Source organism: Orycteropus afer, unplaced genomic scaffold, assembly GCF_000298275.1.
Source record: "Orycteropus afer afer isolate SDZICR_OR568_19922 unplaced genomic scaffold, OryAfe1.0 scaffold00015, whole genome shotgun sequence".
In the NCBI taxonomy this organism is placed as follows: Eukaryota; Metazoa; Chordata; class Mammalia; order Tubulidentata; family Orycteropodidae; genus Orycteropus; species Orycteropus afer.
Genome location: NW_006921602.1, coordinates 22,616,414 through 22,632,907, shown reverse-complemented (window position 1 = coordinate 22,632,907; position 16,494 = coordinate 22,616,414). Strand labels below are relative to the sequence as shown.

The window sequence follows — 16,494 nt, the reverse complement described above, 5'->3', positions numbered from 1 at the left end:
TAAGGTTGTGTGTCACCTTGGCTGGGTTGTGACTTTGAGTGGCATGGCAACTGGATGTAGTTATTCCCCCGATGAGATTGGATATGGTGTAATCAACTCCACGATGGAATCTGCTGTGAGCAGCTAATTAGTTGCCTCTGGGTTGTTGTCTGCTTCCAGTATATAGGAAGAAGCTTTGAGAAAGGTCTCTAGGTTTGTGGCAGATTTGGATCCTTGCATTTGGCTGAATCTTTATTTTCAGTTCCTGGACTTGAACCAGTGGCCTGCCGGTCTTGGGATTGTGCCATTTTGCCTGCCAACCTTAGGTTCATTAGCATCAACAGCTAGCAGCTGCATGCATTAGGAGACATCTCCAGTTCCCTTGGGCCTAGAACAAGAGGCAGAGCTGACGCCCAAGGTTGAGGGGCCTTCATCCAGTCCCAAAAGCTGGCTGCTCTGAATTTGAACTTCTAGTCTCCTAAATGTAAGAGAATAAATTCCTGTTTGTTAAAACCATTCACTTGTGCTATTTCCATTACAGCTGCGCTAGTGAACCAAGACAGCATCTCTTTTTCCCCAATCTCTGCTTCTTAGCTTACTTGTTTAATCTCTTTTATATGTATTGCAAGAGATTGACTCAAGACAAATCCTACACTAATCGTGACTCATTAACATAACAAAAAAGCCAATTCCCAAATGCAATTATAACGACAAGAATAAAGGTAAGAAATTACAACAAATATTTTGGGGAGAACACATTTGAATCTGTAAAAGCCATTCGGTAATTCTTTCAAGGATCACACAAAAACAGGGTTATTCTCTAGTAACAGTGACAAAATACAATGCTCTATAACTAAGCACTACATTAGTTTTCTAGGAGAAATATGTGTTCAAACAACATTGTTTTCTCAAAAACTGAAGATTAAATATTAACTCAAACCATCAGAGAGTTATTCCCACAGTACACATTGGTAGCTGCAATCTATAAGACACAAGGTTTTGAGCACCCTTCACCTTTTATGGCAGTTTTACATAAACATCTAACTCATATTCCATATGCTAAAATATTTTATGGCTTATACATAGAGGGGCAATAGAATCATTTAACCTTTCATTACCACATTATTTTTAAAGTTTTTATAGATTTAATGTGTTTTTGCATGCACACTTAGCCATTCTTTTAAAAGTTTTGTTAGGTGTGATGGGTTTTGATAAATGATACATGGGACACATGTGTCTCAATGGACTCTGGTGGTAGGATAGGTGGGATAAAGCATGGAAAAGATCATTGTATTTTATCAATTTTATTTTATTGAGTGAAGCTTTGAAAAACAGGCTACCACATAAAGTCATCCTGTACTGGCTGCACGTAATTGTTGGAGTTTGCCTCTTAATTCATTCTACATTTTCAGCTTTGCCTTCTAGTTCCCCTGATGGGCAAATGACTTCCAATCTGTTGGAACCAAACATCATTTGGTACTTCTGTGATTCCTGGCTTGTTTTTGTGACAAGAAAGGAGGGTCTTCCCTCTTCTTTTGACTTCCTTACTGACAGTAAGTTGCCCATTGAGAGCAATACTGAAGAAGAGTTGGTCAGTTCTACATTGTAAAACTGTAAAACCCTCTTCTTTTGACTTCCTTACTGACAGTAAGTTGCCCATTGAGAGCAATACTGAAGAAGAGTTGGTCAGTTCCACATTGTAAAACTGTTCATAATGGCAAGGTCAATAGGAAATATAGCAATCAATGGCACCACTTGACAGAGCACCTTCCAATTGTGTACCCTTTCACACCTCTGGTCAATGTGGTCCACTCTCCCCACAACTATGATGCATTCTGCAACTGCTCCTGGACAAGGAATTACTGAGGAACTGCCTTTGTTCTTTCTTCTGACAACAGTGATTATCCTCTGGATTGTGGAATGTGGACAAAACTGTCACAAGTTTATTGTCCTGCCACTTTACTGCTGGCACACATCCCTCTGTACAGAAAACAGTCTACTTTGGTTTAGTCATGGGTCAAGTCCAAATAAACTTTGGCATCTTGCTGAAGGAAGCTTGTTATCAAAGTAGGAGACATTTTTGCACATTCTCTTTCATTTTCTTCACTGTCATCACAATTATGATCATCTGGTTGACCCTTTACTTGTGCAACATCAACTGCTCCATTATCCTTTGATATCATGTCCCTGCTGTTGTTATCAGTGTAATGAGTTTCAAATTTCCCAAAAAGAGCAAGCTCCTATGAGGCATCTTTGTCACATTCTTCCTCAGAATCATCCTCACTCATGAGTAGAGAAATTAAAAGTTCTAAAGCTTCTTCAGCCATGTAAGTAGCTATTTCTGAAAAAGAAGAGTGCTTCAAGAAAAAGTATTTCTAAGCTCAGTGAACCAGGATAATACTAATACCATACCTACAAACCAACATGAGAATACACGAGGGGAGACACTGCATAATTCCAGCCTCCGTTAAAAATAAAAGCCCCAAAAGGAAGTACATTCAGGGGAACATTACTATTGCCATAAATTACTTCTTTTCAAAACAACTGCTTATAGCCCATAAACTAGAAGATAGGTTCTACCATGTTCACATTGTACTGTGCCTGAAAATAAGTTATTCACTTGAATATTATCAATTCCCAAACACAAAATCTTTGAAATAACACATAGGAAACATCAAATATACTTGCAAGCTTAATCTCGCTGGACAGAAGCCCAAAGAGAAAAATTTTACACAATCACTCCTCCAGGATGCACTACAACATACAATAACTTCTCAACACAGTAATATGTCACGGACAAACTTCCTTCTGTTTTATGCAGTTAGGCAAGGCCTTCTCTTCCTCAGGCCAGCACATAAAAGCCTCCAAGAATCTACAGAGCAGATAATGTAAGCAGTACTTACATAGATCACAGGTTATAGAAGAGTTAAATTCTATATTTTAACAATTTAGAAAGGAAACTCTACTAGGGTCACTACCTTTTTGATAGAATCACTTTAAACCTCTTATATGTACTTATAAATGAAATGCTGTTAATCTACAATGAGTATAAATTCAAGTTGAATCTTAATTGTCATGTTTTTAAACAAGAATATTCAAATAATTTTTTAAAATGTATAAAATAATCACAGTGACTTGTTCTGTTGTGTTTTGCTGTTATGTGCCATCGAGTCAGACCCGACTCATAGCAACCCCTCCATAGGTTTCCGAGGCAGTATCACTACAGAAGTAGATTGCCCCATATTCCTTCCGAGGAGTGGCTGGTGGGTTTGAACTGCCAGCCTTCTGGTTAGCAGTCAAGTGCCTTAGGCACTATGCTACCAGAGCTCCCTCACAGTGACTATGAAACAATAATTAAGAGAGATAACATCCACTAAAATCAACAAGCATGCTAACATGCCTAAAATCCATTGCTGTGAGGTCAATTCAAACTCACAGCATCTCTATCAGAGACAGTACATCTTCCCTATAGGGCTGGCTTTCAAGGATGAAATCTTTACGGAAGCAGACTGCCACATCTTCTCCCAGGGGGTTGCTGATGGGTTCAAACCCTCAACCTTTTGATTAGCAGCCAAATGTTTAACCACACCACCTCCTGGGTTCTACCAAACATGCTTCATTCATTTTACAATCAAAGTGGCACTCCACTTAACACTTCAGTGAGAGATTACCAAGTCTGCCACAGGAAATGATATTGAGAATTCCATTGGTTAAATTACTCTCAGCTTGGTAAAAAGTACCATTGTGTAAGGTTGGGTTCCCTAGAGAAGCAAAACCAATAAAACTTACAGAGAGAGAGAAAAAAAAATTTATCTTAGGAAAATGGTTCACACACTTATAGAAGCTGGCAAGTCCCAAGTTCCCGGATCAAAGGTCAACCTGGAGGCTTTTCCGGACTCATATAGCTGCAGAGGCTGAGGAGCTCAAGGCTGGTAGGCAGTATACCAGCTGCTGACTCCGATGGATGACAAATCCGAGATCATCAGACCGAATGGCAGCTTGTTTGCTCATGGGCAGCTGTAGGCAGCACAACAGGATCCAGATCCACAGAAGAATGTCTCATTTTCCCAGGATATACATATATATATTGGAAGCAGGCTACACCCCTAGGGAAACCCCCTTTCAACTGATTGGCTGCTCAAAACACATACATCCAAGTCTCATCAGGGGAATAACCATATCACAAATACTTAAACCACTCAGAACTGTGGTCCAACCAAGTTGACACACAACTCGAACTATCACAGTCCAGCCCTTGTCAACTTGGCAGTTGTACACATTGCCTTATCCATATAAAATCTCTAAATAAGGAAAATTAAGTCATATTTGCACCTAACATGATACATTAACATGTGTACAACTGAAAACACATTAACCCTGTTTATATTTCATAGTTAGTAACAGAAGAAAACAAAAATACTTGATGCATACATACAATGAAGAAATATAATAATCACAGTCCTAATTTCTGCAACTAGTCACGTGGTCATAGCTGATATTCAGAACTACCTTCTTCCACCACCCATTCTGTATTTCCCTTGCCTTCAACAAGCACTTCAGCTGGTCATGGTTCTTTGCTGGGTAGGGTGACCCGAACTTTCATTCCTGAAGGGTCTGGACCATTAGCACCCATATCAGAAGGGTCTGGACCATTAGCACTCATATCAGAATTGGGCTGCTGAAGTTTTCCACTGATTTTAATCACAGGGCATGGTAGTACTAAGAGATGGCCTAAAGATTCTCCTATATTCCAGGCATATTCTTCTTTACCTCCATTTTGTAATGTCAATACAATTTCACCTTGGTAATCAGGATCTATCACATCAGATAGTACAATAATGCCCTTTTTGATTGGTTGATCCAGAGGCATGAGGAAGCCAAAATGGCCGGGTGCTGTTCTTAACTTCCAGTTAAATGCAGTCAGTATTTTGTCTCCAGGTGAGAGTGTTCCTGCCTTTGGGACTAAGATCTCCAGATCCGCAGAGAATACGGTTGTAGGGACAGGAAGCAAAAATTTTTTAAGTGGGTCACTAGGGGTAATAGTGAGTGGTACCACTCCAGTTCCTCACCTTAGTTCCTAGACCCATGAATCTTGGCTATTGGAGAAAGAGCACTGTATACTGGATGCTGGTTTAGAGCATATATAGCCTCCTGGAGAACATTGCCCCAGCCCTTCAAGGTATTGCCACCTACCTGGCACCGTAATTGTGTTTTTAGTAGGTCATTCCACCATTCTATCAAACAAGCTCCTTTAGGATGATGGGGAACATGGTAAGACCAGTGAATTCCATGAGCATAGGTCCACTGCTGCACTTCATTTGCTGTGAAGTGAGTCCCTTGATCTGAAGCAATGCTGTGTGGGATACCATGACAGTGGATAAGGCATTCTGTTAAGTCCATGGATAGTAGTTTTGGCAGAAGCACTGCATGCAGGGAAAGCGAATCCACACCCAGAATAAGTATCTATTCCAGTAAGAACAAAATGCTGTCCTTTCCGTGATGGAAGTGCTCCAATATAATCAACCAGGTTGCTGGCTGATCACCCCCAAGGAATGGTTCCATATCGCAGACACAGTATTGGTCTCTACTGCTGGCAGATTGGGCACTCTGTAGTGGCAGTAGCCAAATCAGCCTTGATAAGTGGAAGTCCATGTTGCTAAGCCCATGCATAACCTCCATCCCTGCCACCATGGCCACTTTGTTCATGAGCCCATTGGGCAATGAGGGAAGTAGCTAAGAAAAAAGGATGACTGGCTTCCACAGAATGTGTCATCCTATCCACCTGATTTTTGAAGTCCTCCTCTACTCAGGTAACCTTGTGCTGAGCATTCACATGAGACCCTTCAGAGAGATCTAGCTACAGATCCCTTCCCAATACTATTCCTTGTCACCAAGTTTCCAATCATGTCCCAGACCATCCAGCCAAGCCATTGGCCACAGTCCATGAATCTATATACAGTGTAAATCTCTGGCCATTTCTTGTTCCAAGCAAAGTGAGCAGCCAGACACATGGCTCAAAGTTCTGCTCATTGGAAGGATTTCCCTTCACCACTGGCCTTCAGGGAAGTCCCAGAAAGGGGCTGCAGTGCCGCTGCTGTCCACTTTCAGGTGGTGCCTGCATGTCACACAGAACCATCTGTAAACCATCCATGAGCTTTCTCTTCCTCAGTCAACTGATCATGAGGCCATAGATGCAGACTGGGAGAGGAAAGGTAATGTGACTGGAATGGAAACCATAGGCATTTGGGCCACTTCTTCATGCAACTTACTTGTGCCTTCAGGTCCTGCTCTAGCCCAATCATTTATATACCACTTCCACTTACTGATGGAGTGCTGCTGTGTATGTCCACTTTATGACTCTGTGGGTCAGACACACCCAGTTCATGATGGGCATCTTAGGACTCATCCTGACTTGGTGGCCCATAGTTAGGCATTCAGTCTCCACTAAAGCCCAGAAACAAGCCAAAAGCTGTTTCTCAAAAGGAGAGTAGTTATCTGCAGAGGATGGCAGGGCTTTGTTCCAAAATCCCAAGGGTTTGCATTGCAATTCACCAATAGGGACCTGCCAAAGACTCCAAACAGCATCTCTATCTGCTACAGACACTTTAAGCACCATTGGATAAGCCGGATCACATAGCCCAAGTAGCAGAGCAGCTTGCACAATAGCCTGAACCTGTTGCAGAGCCTTCTGTTGTTCTGGGCCCTACTCAAAACTAGCAGCTTTCTGAGTCACTTGATAAACAGGCCAAAGCAACACACCCAAATGAGGAATATGTTGCCTCCAAAAGCCAAAGAGGCCCACCAGATGTTGTGCCTCCTTTTTAGTTGTGGGGGAAGCCAAATACAATAACTTATCCTTCACTTTAGTAGGAATATCTCAACATGCTCCACACCACTAGACCCCTAGAAATTTCACTGAGGTGGAAGGTGCCTGAATTTTTGTTGGGTTAAGTTCCCACCCTCTAGCACACAGATGCTTACCAATAAGTCTAGAGTCATCAATACTTCTTCCTTACTAGGTCCAATTAGCATAATGTTATCAAAATAATGGACCTGTGTGATGTCTTGTGGAACGGAAAGGCGATCAAGAGCTCTACAGACTAAATTATGACGTAGTGCTGGGGAGTTGCTATAACCCTGAGGAAGCACTGTGAAGTATACTGTTGGCTTTGCCGGCTGAAGGCAAACTGCTTCTTCTGGTCCTTTGAAACTGGTATCGAGAAAAAGGCATTGGCCAGATCAACAGCTGCATATCAAGTACCAGAAGATGTACTAATTTTCTCAAGCAATGAAACCACATAAGGAACAGTAGCTGCAATTGGAGTCACCACCTCATTAAGTTTACAATAATCCACTGTCATTCCCCAAGATCCATCTGTTTTTTGCACAGGCCAAATAGGCAAATTAAATGGGGATGTGGTTGGAATCAATACCCCTGCATCCTTCAAGTCCTTGGTGGTGGCAGTAATCTCTGCAACCCCTCCAGGGATGTGGTATTGCTTTTGGTTTACTATTTTTGTAGGTAGAGGTAGTTCTAATGGCTTCCACTTGGCTTTTCCTATCATAATAGCCCTTACTCCACAAGTCAGGGACCCAATGTGGGAATTCAGCTAATTGCTCAGTATATGACTTATGCAATTCTGGAACTGAGGAAATCACTACAGGATGGGTTCAGGAACTCACTGGACCCACTGTGAGATGCACCTGAGCTAAGACTCCATCAATAACTTGACCTCCACATGCCCCCAATCTGACTGGTGGGCCACAGTGACACTTTGGGTCTCCTGGAATTAGTGGCAGTTCAGAGTCAGTATCCCTGAAAATTCTGATTATTTCCTTTTCCCCAGTGAACAGTCACTCTTGTAAAAGGCCTCAGATCCCTTTGGGGAAGGCTGGGAGAGAGAGTGACAATATAAATTTTAGGCAATATAGTGGGGTCCTTCCTCAAGGGGACCCAGCCTCCCCTTCTCTCAAGGGGTTGTGGGTCTATAAACTGACTCAAGTCTTGGAATTGATTGAGAGGCTGTGACTCTGTACTCTGGTGATTCAATCTATACTCTGTTCATGTGACTGAGAATTCTTCTGTCTATAAAGATCAAGTAAATATTTAGCAGGTTTGCCATGTATTTTACTCCTAGAAACACCATGCCTAGGTAGCCAATACCATTAATTCCACATGAGTCAGACTATTCTGATTACTATTTCAACTCTCTGTCCATTATGGTAACAATGCCCACCTTGTCTTTGTCAATTAACTGCTGCCACTTGTCTCCTACCACCATGGAGTCCAATCAGTCCCATCATAGTTATGTGTCTTAGTTCAATTTGGGCAGTTCCCACTGTCAATCTGGCTTACATAAAAGAGCAATCACAGCAGTCTTCAAGCATGCTGGGGCTCCCTTCACAAATTTGTTCCTCACCATAGTGGTAAAAGATGTGTCCTCTGGTCTTTCCATTTCTGGCTCTAGGGGTCCAATCTGATAAATCCATTCTAACATGCCAATTTCCCTAAGCCTCTGGATACCTTCCTCTACATCATACCAAGGCAGGTTTGGTACTTCTGCTTTGACTTGAGGTAGGCCACAGCATAACCCATGCTTCAGTAAGTGAACCAAATGAACAATTAGGTCCTTTCCTAACCTCTCAAGCTGAAACACTGAACGAATAATCTGAACTTGTTGTTGTTGTTGTTATGTGCTGTCAAGTTGGACCCGACTCATAGCGACCCCTCCTTGGGTTTCCGAGGCAGTATCACTATGGAAGTAGATTGCCCCATCTTCCTTCCGAGGAGTGACTGGTGGGTTTGAACCGCCAGCCTTCTGGTTAGCAGCCAAGTATCTTAGCCACTATGCTACCAGAGCTCCCAATCCGAACTTAGAGGGCCTAAATCAATAAACTCAGACCAATCCAATGTTCCATTCCTTCCACCATTATCCCACACCCTTAGGAGCCATTCACACACATATTCTCCAGGTTTCTGTCTGTACATGTTAGCAAAATCAAGTAGGTCTTTTTGGGTGTAGAGTACCACTTCCTCAATCATACTTTGTATTTCATCTTTTGGGGCTCACTTGGACTTAACTTTAGCTATAGGTCTAGCAGCAACAATGGGTGGTTGGGGCAGTTCCTGAAAACAGTCAGCAATGTCTTCCATGACATCTACCTCAGGCAATGACCCAGCAGGAACAGCTGAGTTAATCTCATCCAAGGGAGGTAGGAGGGATAATGGTTTTATAGTAATCCCTTCAGATAGGAAGGATTCAACAGAATTTACAGGCTCCATATCCTCATCTTCCTGACTGTCTGCCCATACATCCTCATTCCAGGTTCCAGGATCCCATTTTTTCCCAATCAATGTCCTCATTTTAACTTCAGACACCATTCTGGATTGGCAAGTCAATTGGCATTGTAATTCAACCATTCTTATAATAAGACTTTGGGTTTGGTTTTCAGCAGCATCAGCTCTGTTACTAGAAGAAATAAGTAAGGCTTTCTTTCAGGGCACAACTGGAAACACTGAGGTCTTTTATGCAGCGCTTGAGCTATGACTCAGCAGCCCTGAACTCATCTTGCTCTTTCACCAGTTTGTCTAGCATAAGTAGGACCAACCAGCCAGCTTCCTTATATTCCTCATGCTGACAAAACTGCAGAAAAGTACCAAACATGCAATCACCGAGAGATTCACTTCTCAAAAACACTTGATCTATTGGTGGTGCTATTTAGGGTATTAATGTTGCCACCTCATGCAACAGATTAGCAGGGCCCTCTTTATTAATGGAGGCAAAGTTACTAGTGCCTTCACAATTAATCAAATTGGAGAACCAAAACAAAATCGGTGAGAACCAATTTAGGAAACCCATCCTTATGATTCTGTCTCTCTAGACCACTTGGAGTACCAGATGTGTTAGGCTGGGTTCTCTAGAGAAGCAAAACCAGTAAAACTTGGAGAGAGAGAGAGAGATAGAGAGAGAGAGAGAAATTTATTTCAGGAAAATGGCTCACACACTTATAGAAGCTGGCAAGTCCTAAGTTCCTAGATCAAACGTCAACCTGGAGGCTTTTCACGACTCACGTAGCTGCAGGGGCTAATGAACTCAAGGCTGACAGGCAGTATATTGGCTGATGACTCCGATGGATGACGAATCCGAGATCACCAGGCCGAATAGTGGACTGTTCGCTCACTGACAGCTGTAGGCTGCACAACAGGATTCAGATTCACATAAGAGTCTGTCTTTTTCCCACGATATCCAATATATATGGATATACTAGAAGCAGGCCACACCCCTAGGGAAACTACCTCTGAATGGGTTGACCGCTCAAAACATATACATCTGATCTCATCATGGGAATAACCACATCACAACTGCTTAAACCACTCAGAATTGTGGTCCAGCCAAGTTGACACACAACCTGAAATATCACAACCATTCTCTTGTTTAGAGGCAAGAGAAGCAAGAACTAAGTTTTCAGAAAAATTTAAAACACTTTTAGGTAAGGCTATGGTAAGTGAATAATTTATTTTATAAGAATCAGCACATAGTTGGCCCCTATGAGGCATAGGTTAAAGATGTCCCAAATGTCCAACTTTTCCAAATTGCTGTACCACTCCAACATTTCTAACATCAACTACTACTCTTCTCCTCAGTACTCTCACTCCCATCTCTGGGTTCTGTAATATGCCGAAATGTCTCAGAGAACTCACGAATCATCAAGGAAATGGCTGATGTGGTTGTGGAGGAACAAGTCCTGAATCTGTGGGCATCAGGCTGGAGGCATTTCCTGACTCATGTGGATACAGGAGCTGATGAACTCAAATCAGCAGATCAGATGACAGGCTGCTGGCTCCAAAGGCTGTAGAAACTGGCAAGTCAGGTCAGTGAATAGGCTGCTGGCTCAAGAACCAGAGGTCAGATAATGATGAGTTGGATGCAGGATCCAGAGCAAGAAGGAGAGGTTTGCCAAAGCTTTTCCTATATATACTGGATAGAGACCATACCCTGAAGGAAACTCCCCTAACTTGAGCAAGGCAGTGTAAGGGTGTGAGTTGAATAAGGGTGGCATGAGTGGTGACTTAAGTAATACCGCCTAGTAAGGCAGTGACTAAAGATACAACCCACCCTAATACTGTTCATTAACATAATGTACAACTCATTCTCAAATGGATCCATAACCATAGGCATTACTCACTACCCAAATGCTGAGTCAATTCGGACTCATAGTGAGCCTATAGGATGGAGCAGAACTGTACCATAGGATTTCAAAGGCTGTAAATCTTTACAAAAATGGACTGCCACATCTTCATACCAGGGACTGGCTGGTGGGTTCAAACCACCAACCTTTTGGTTAGCAACCAAGCATTTAAACCACTGTGCCAACAGGCTAGGATTTAAACACATCACAAAATGGAAAATAATTACATCAGATCACAAAATGGGGGACAATCACATCAGACCACTAAATGGAGGATGATTGCATCACTATAAAACTGCCAAATTATATCATTATATAACCACCAAGCCACTGAAAATTATGGCCTAGCCAAGCTGACACATAATCTTAACCATCACAAGTCCCATATACTTTATTTACATTAACAGTTAGCTGTCCAATAGCCTTGGTAGGCCACAAGCACCTTATTTACACAGCTCCACCCAATCACTGTATGGGAGTCACAAAGACTATGGCTAGAAAAGCCATATTAAGTAATTCATTGCACCACAATAAGAAAGAAAACATTAGTATGTTGGTTACATTCTTTGGTAAATTCTCCTGACTTAAAAAACAAAACAAACATATAAATGAAATAGGAAAGTATCTATTTTCTCATTCTCCCCCAAAATTTTGTATATTATTTCTCTGTACTTTTATGCTTTTCTTTTGGCAGGCATTTTAACAAGTATTATCAGTCTCTTCACTTTAACATTGTAACAAAGACTTGTCCAATTACTCTAATAACCCACAATGATACCAAGGTTCTGGTAGAAGACTCTAAGTACTTTTCAAATCATGAGTTCTACTAGATTATTGTTCACTACATCATCCAAATAGTGGACACAGACCATGCCCTTCTCTTTCAAGAATATAAACACAAGTTGCTAGAAGATGGGTGTGGCCAGAAGCTACAGTACCTGTTGGCACATAGGCCAGAGATCATATAATGATTCAGACCCTATGCATTCTGTAGCCATTATCAGGAAACACTGATGAAACAAACAGTTGTCTGGATGTGAGAACCCACATTATAGATTAACACAAATTTATTTAATATATTCTGACATTTGAAACAAAGCAGTCCCTCATCTACTTCTTGGCTTAAAGTAAACAATAAAGAAAAATAAACAAATATAGACTACTCTGCTCTACAAAATTTATTATTTCCAATGTCAGAAAGCTTCCAAAGCCACCAGGTAAATTTAACTCATTTCTCTTTTCTGACATATAATATTTTAACCTCTCACTTCTTTCAAGTCCCCAAACACATCTTCACCATAATTCTCAAGTTCCTACTGATCTCTTACCTGATCTCTCATCCTCAACTCCTCACAGAGAAAGGACATAGAGGACATTTGAGACCACAAGTTTTTCCATTGGAAACAGTATCTTATAAAGCTTAGCCTTACTGAAAGCAAAGGCTTACTTGAAATTGCTGGTTTTGAACTTGATATCTCTCCAACAAAGATTGGCTCATCATCATCATCATCCTCAACTTCTTTTACTTTCTTTTGCCATGGTTCCAACTCTTCTTCTTCACACTCCATAAATAATTCTGCCATTTTTGAATTATCTAATTGTCAAGAAGAGAAAACCAAATCTTATTTTCAAAAAGAACAAATATATGTTTGCAATACATAGTATGAATTTAAAATTTAACAATTCTAACAGCAATTTCTAAATAGCTATTTGTAGTCAGTACAACAGTAAATAACTCAGAGTCACTCTCTACAATTTATACTAGTAAAATTTACACACACAGAAGACAAACTGATAGATTACTGTAATTATTTACAGTGGACAAAAAAATTAGAAACAGTCAAATCAATCACAGTTTCAGTCATATAGCCGGAATTATTATATTTACAAGAAATACTGTACCTAATCATTATTTGTGAGAAAAAAAGTTATTAGCAAAAGAGAGATAAACTAAGAATAAAAGGCAAGAGGTGGGAAATAGAAAAGAAAAATGAATGTATTTTCATTATCTATTGTATGGGTACAATATCTACTTAACAGAAGTATTACATAAATTCAAGAAAATCCCATATAAAGTATCTACCTTCAAATAGATATCCAACAAAATATCAGGTCTATGCTCCCACCAACTTTTGGCTCCATTATAACTTCCTCAACAAACCATCAGACCTTACTTTTCTTAGAACTCCAAAACACTGACAGTCTATGTCATGCAATTTAACATTTAATATGTATGATCTCAAACTGCTATTTCTTCATGTATCTTAATTTTACATGTTGTCATGGATAGAATTTGTCCCCCCAAAATATCTATCTATTTGCTAGGCTATGATTCCCAGTATTATGTAGTTGTTCTCCATTTTTTGACCTCATTATCATCATTTTGTGAAATGTTGTAAATCCTAACCTCTGTATGTTAATTAGGCAGGATCAGTGTGTAATGAATCTTAGTCATAGCCTTAAAAAAGGGTAAGATTCAAGTCACTCCCTTATTCAAGTCACATCCTTACTTGTAAGTCACACCCTTTTGCAAGTCACACCCTTGCTTGAATCACACCTTTTATCTTGTAAGAGATGAAAGGGAAGGGGGGAAAGGAGTCAGAGGTCTCACTACTACCAAGAGAGAAGAGATGGGAGCACAGCACGTCCTTTGAACCTGAGGTCCCTATGCTAAGAATTTCATAGACTCTAGGGAAGACTGATGTCAAGACACAAAGAGAGCTCTAAGGAACCAGAGCAGAAGCTGAAGGGACACAGATCTTCTTCCAGAGCTGACAGAGAAAGAAAGTGTTCTGCTAGAGCTAGAGCTCTGGATCAGACTTCTAGCCTCCTAAACTGTGAGAAAATAAATTTGTTTGTTAAAGCCATCCTCTTGAAGTATTTCTGTTGTACCAGCTCTAAGACATACATCTAACTTCCTCTTTTGAGAGCAAAGAACAAATTAAGCTCCTTGAGAATGTACTCAACTGGATGTACAGTAGGCATACAGCATATGATAATCTATAAATTAGGAAACTAAGTGAAGTAAGATAATGCCTAGATTTTATAAATTAGGGAGACCAATCTATACTAATGATGAAACCCACTGCCGTTGAGTTGGATCCCACTCGTAGCAACCCCTCCTTGGGTTTCTGAAGCAGTATCACTATAGAAGTAGATTGCCCAATCTTCTTTCTGAGGAGTGGCTAGTGGGTTTGAACCGCCAGCCTTTTGGTTAGCAGTCAAATACCTTAGGCACTATGCCACCAGAGCTCCTACTAATGATGAAAGTGTCATTTATACCCAGTTGGTATACAAAGGTCTTCTTCATTCTTGTTTGACAGGGCCTATCGAGGAAAAGGGGAGCTCTGGTAGCATAGTGGCTAAGACACTTGCCTGCTAACCAGACAGCTGGCGGTTCAAACCCACCAGCCACTCCTCAGAAGGAAGGTTGGGCAATCCTACTTCCGTAGTGATACTGCCTAGGAAACCCAAGGAGGGGTCGCTATGAGTCGGGGCCGACTCGACGGCACATAACAACAACAACAACATCGAGGAAAAGCTATTAAGTAATTTTTTTTTTTTTAAAAAGGAACATAATAGTATATATAATATGATCTTATTTAGAAATGCATTTTTTGCCTACATATAGAAAAAAATAACTATGTGATTATGTACACCAAATTGTTAACAGTAGTTATCTATGGGAATAGGAAGCAAACACTTCATTTTTTACTTTATTCATTTGTTATTGTATATTATTTGTGTTTTACTATGAGCATTTGTTACTTTAATAATTTCATATGTTTATAAGAAAATGTGTCCACCTCTTAATGTTTCTCCTGAAGTAAAATTATCAGCACAAAAGCCACACATACTAGTATTAGTCCTGGTAGCAATACTTACTTTTTGGTTGAAAATGGTTGTCGCCCATCAAGTTGCAGAGTTGACTTTCTGAAAATTGTCACCTAAGTACTGATACATAACACTAGTCAATTTTATGAGTCACTTTAAGCAACATCAAATATTGAAGCATGAAACTTGGGATTCAGAAATTCCTGGATCTAATTTTGATATCCATCAAACTCACCATGTGACTCCAGACAAGGCAGTAAGTTATATCTCAATTTTCTTCCTATAAAATAAAGATACTTACTATTAGACTGAATTGTTTAATTTAATCTTTTCTCATATAAAAAGCTCCATTTTTAAATTTTATACATTTGACATACACACACACACACATATAAAACTCATCTTCCGTAACTAGTTCATTTCTGAATAAATCCAAACTGACAAAATACAGCACTGAATTCTATGGGCAAAATATTCACTGATGCAGGAAACATAAAAAGAAGATGGAAGGAATACACAGAGTCACTGTATCAAGAATTAGTCGATGTTCATCTATTTCAGGAGGTGGTATATGATCAAGAACCAATGGTACTGAAGGAAAAAGTTGAAGCTGAACTGAAGGAATTGGCAAAACAAGCCTCCAGGAATTGATGGAATACCCATGGAGATATGCTCCAGTAAACGGGTGCTGTGCTGGAGGCACTTACTCATCTATGACAAGAAATATGGAAGACAGCTACCTTGGCAACTGACTGGAAGAGATCCATATTTGTACCCATTCCAAAGAAAGGTGATTCCACAGAATGTGGAAATCATCAAACAATATCATTAATATCACACGCAGCATCCCAATAAATGGAGAAAAGACTGAAGTTGTCAAAGATTTCATATTACTTGCTTCCACCATCAACACCAATGGAAATCAGACATCATATTGCACTAGGCAAATCTGTCACAAAAGACCTGAAGTGCTGAAGTGCAAAGATGTCTCTTTGAAGACTAAGGTGCGCCTAACCCAAGCCATAGTATTTTCAATTGCCTCGTATACATGTGAAAGCTGGGCAGTAAATAAACAAGACCCCAGAAGAGTTGATGCTTTTGAGTTGTGCAGTGCTGGCAAAGAATACTCAAAGTACCATGGACTGCCAGAAGAACTAACAGATCTGTCTTGGAAGAAGTGTAGCCAGAATGCTCCTTGCAAGCGAGAATGGCCAGACTTCTTCTCACTTACCTTGGTCATGTTACCAAAAAGGACCATCCCTAGAGAAGAATATTATACTTGGTAAAGTGGAGGATCAGGGAAAAAGGGGAAGGTCCTCAACAAGATGGGCTGACATGGTGGCTGCAATGATGTGCTCAGGCATAGCAAGGATTGTGAAGCTGACATAGGACTGGGCAGTGTTTTGTGCTGTTTTACAGGGGGTCGTTATGAGTTGGAGCAGACTCCACAGCATCTAACAACAATGTAAATATATATATATTTTATATATA

The 16,494-nt window shown here is 40.4% G+C and overlaps 1 protein-coding gene across 1 annotated transcript in view; it reads right to left on the bottom strand.

The window, feature by feature from the left end:
- ZNF280D (zinc finger protein 280D) overlaps positions 1 to 15,082 on the bottom strand; it is a 116,062-nt gene extending 100,980 nt beyond the window's left edge. Inside the window, exons 1-2 of the mRNA XM_007958592.2 lie at positions 15,055 to 15,082; positions 12,617 to 12,763 (exon numbers count right to left, since the gene is read on the bottom strand). Of these exons, the coding sequence (XP_007956783.2) occupies positions 12,617 to 12,763; positions 15,055 to 15,082 (175 nt within the window). The remainder of the gene's footprint in view (positions 1 to 12,616; positions 12,764 to 15,054) is intronic.
- Between the last annotated feature and the right edge of the window lie 1,412 nt (positions 15,083 to 16,494).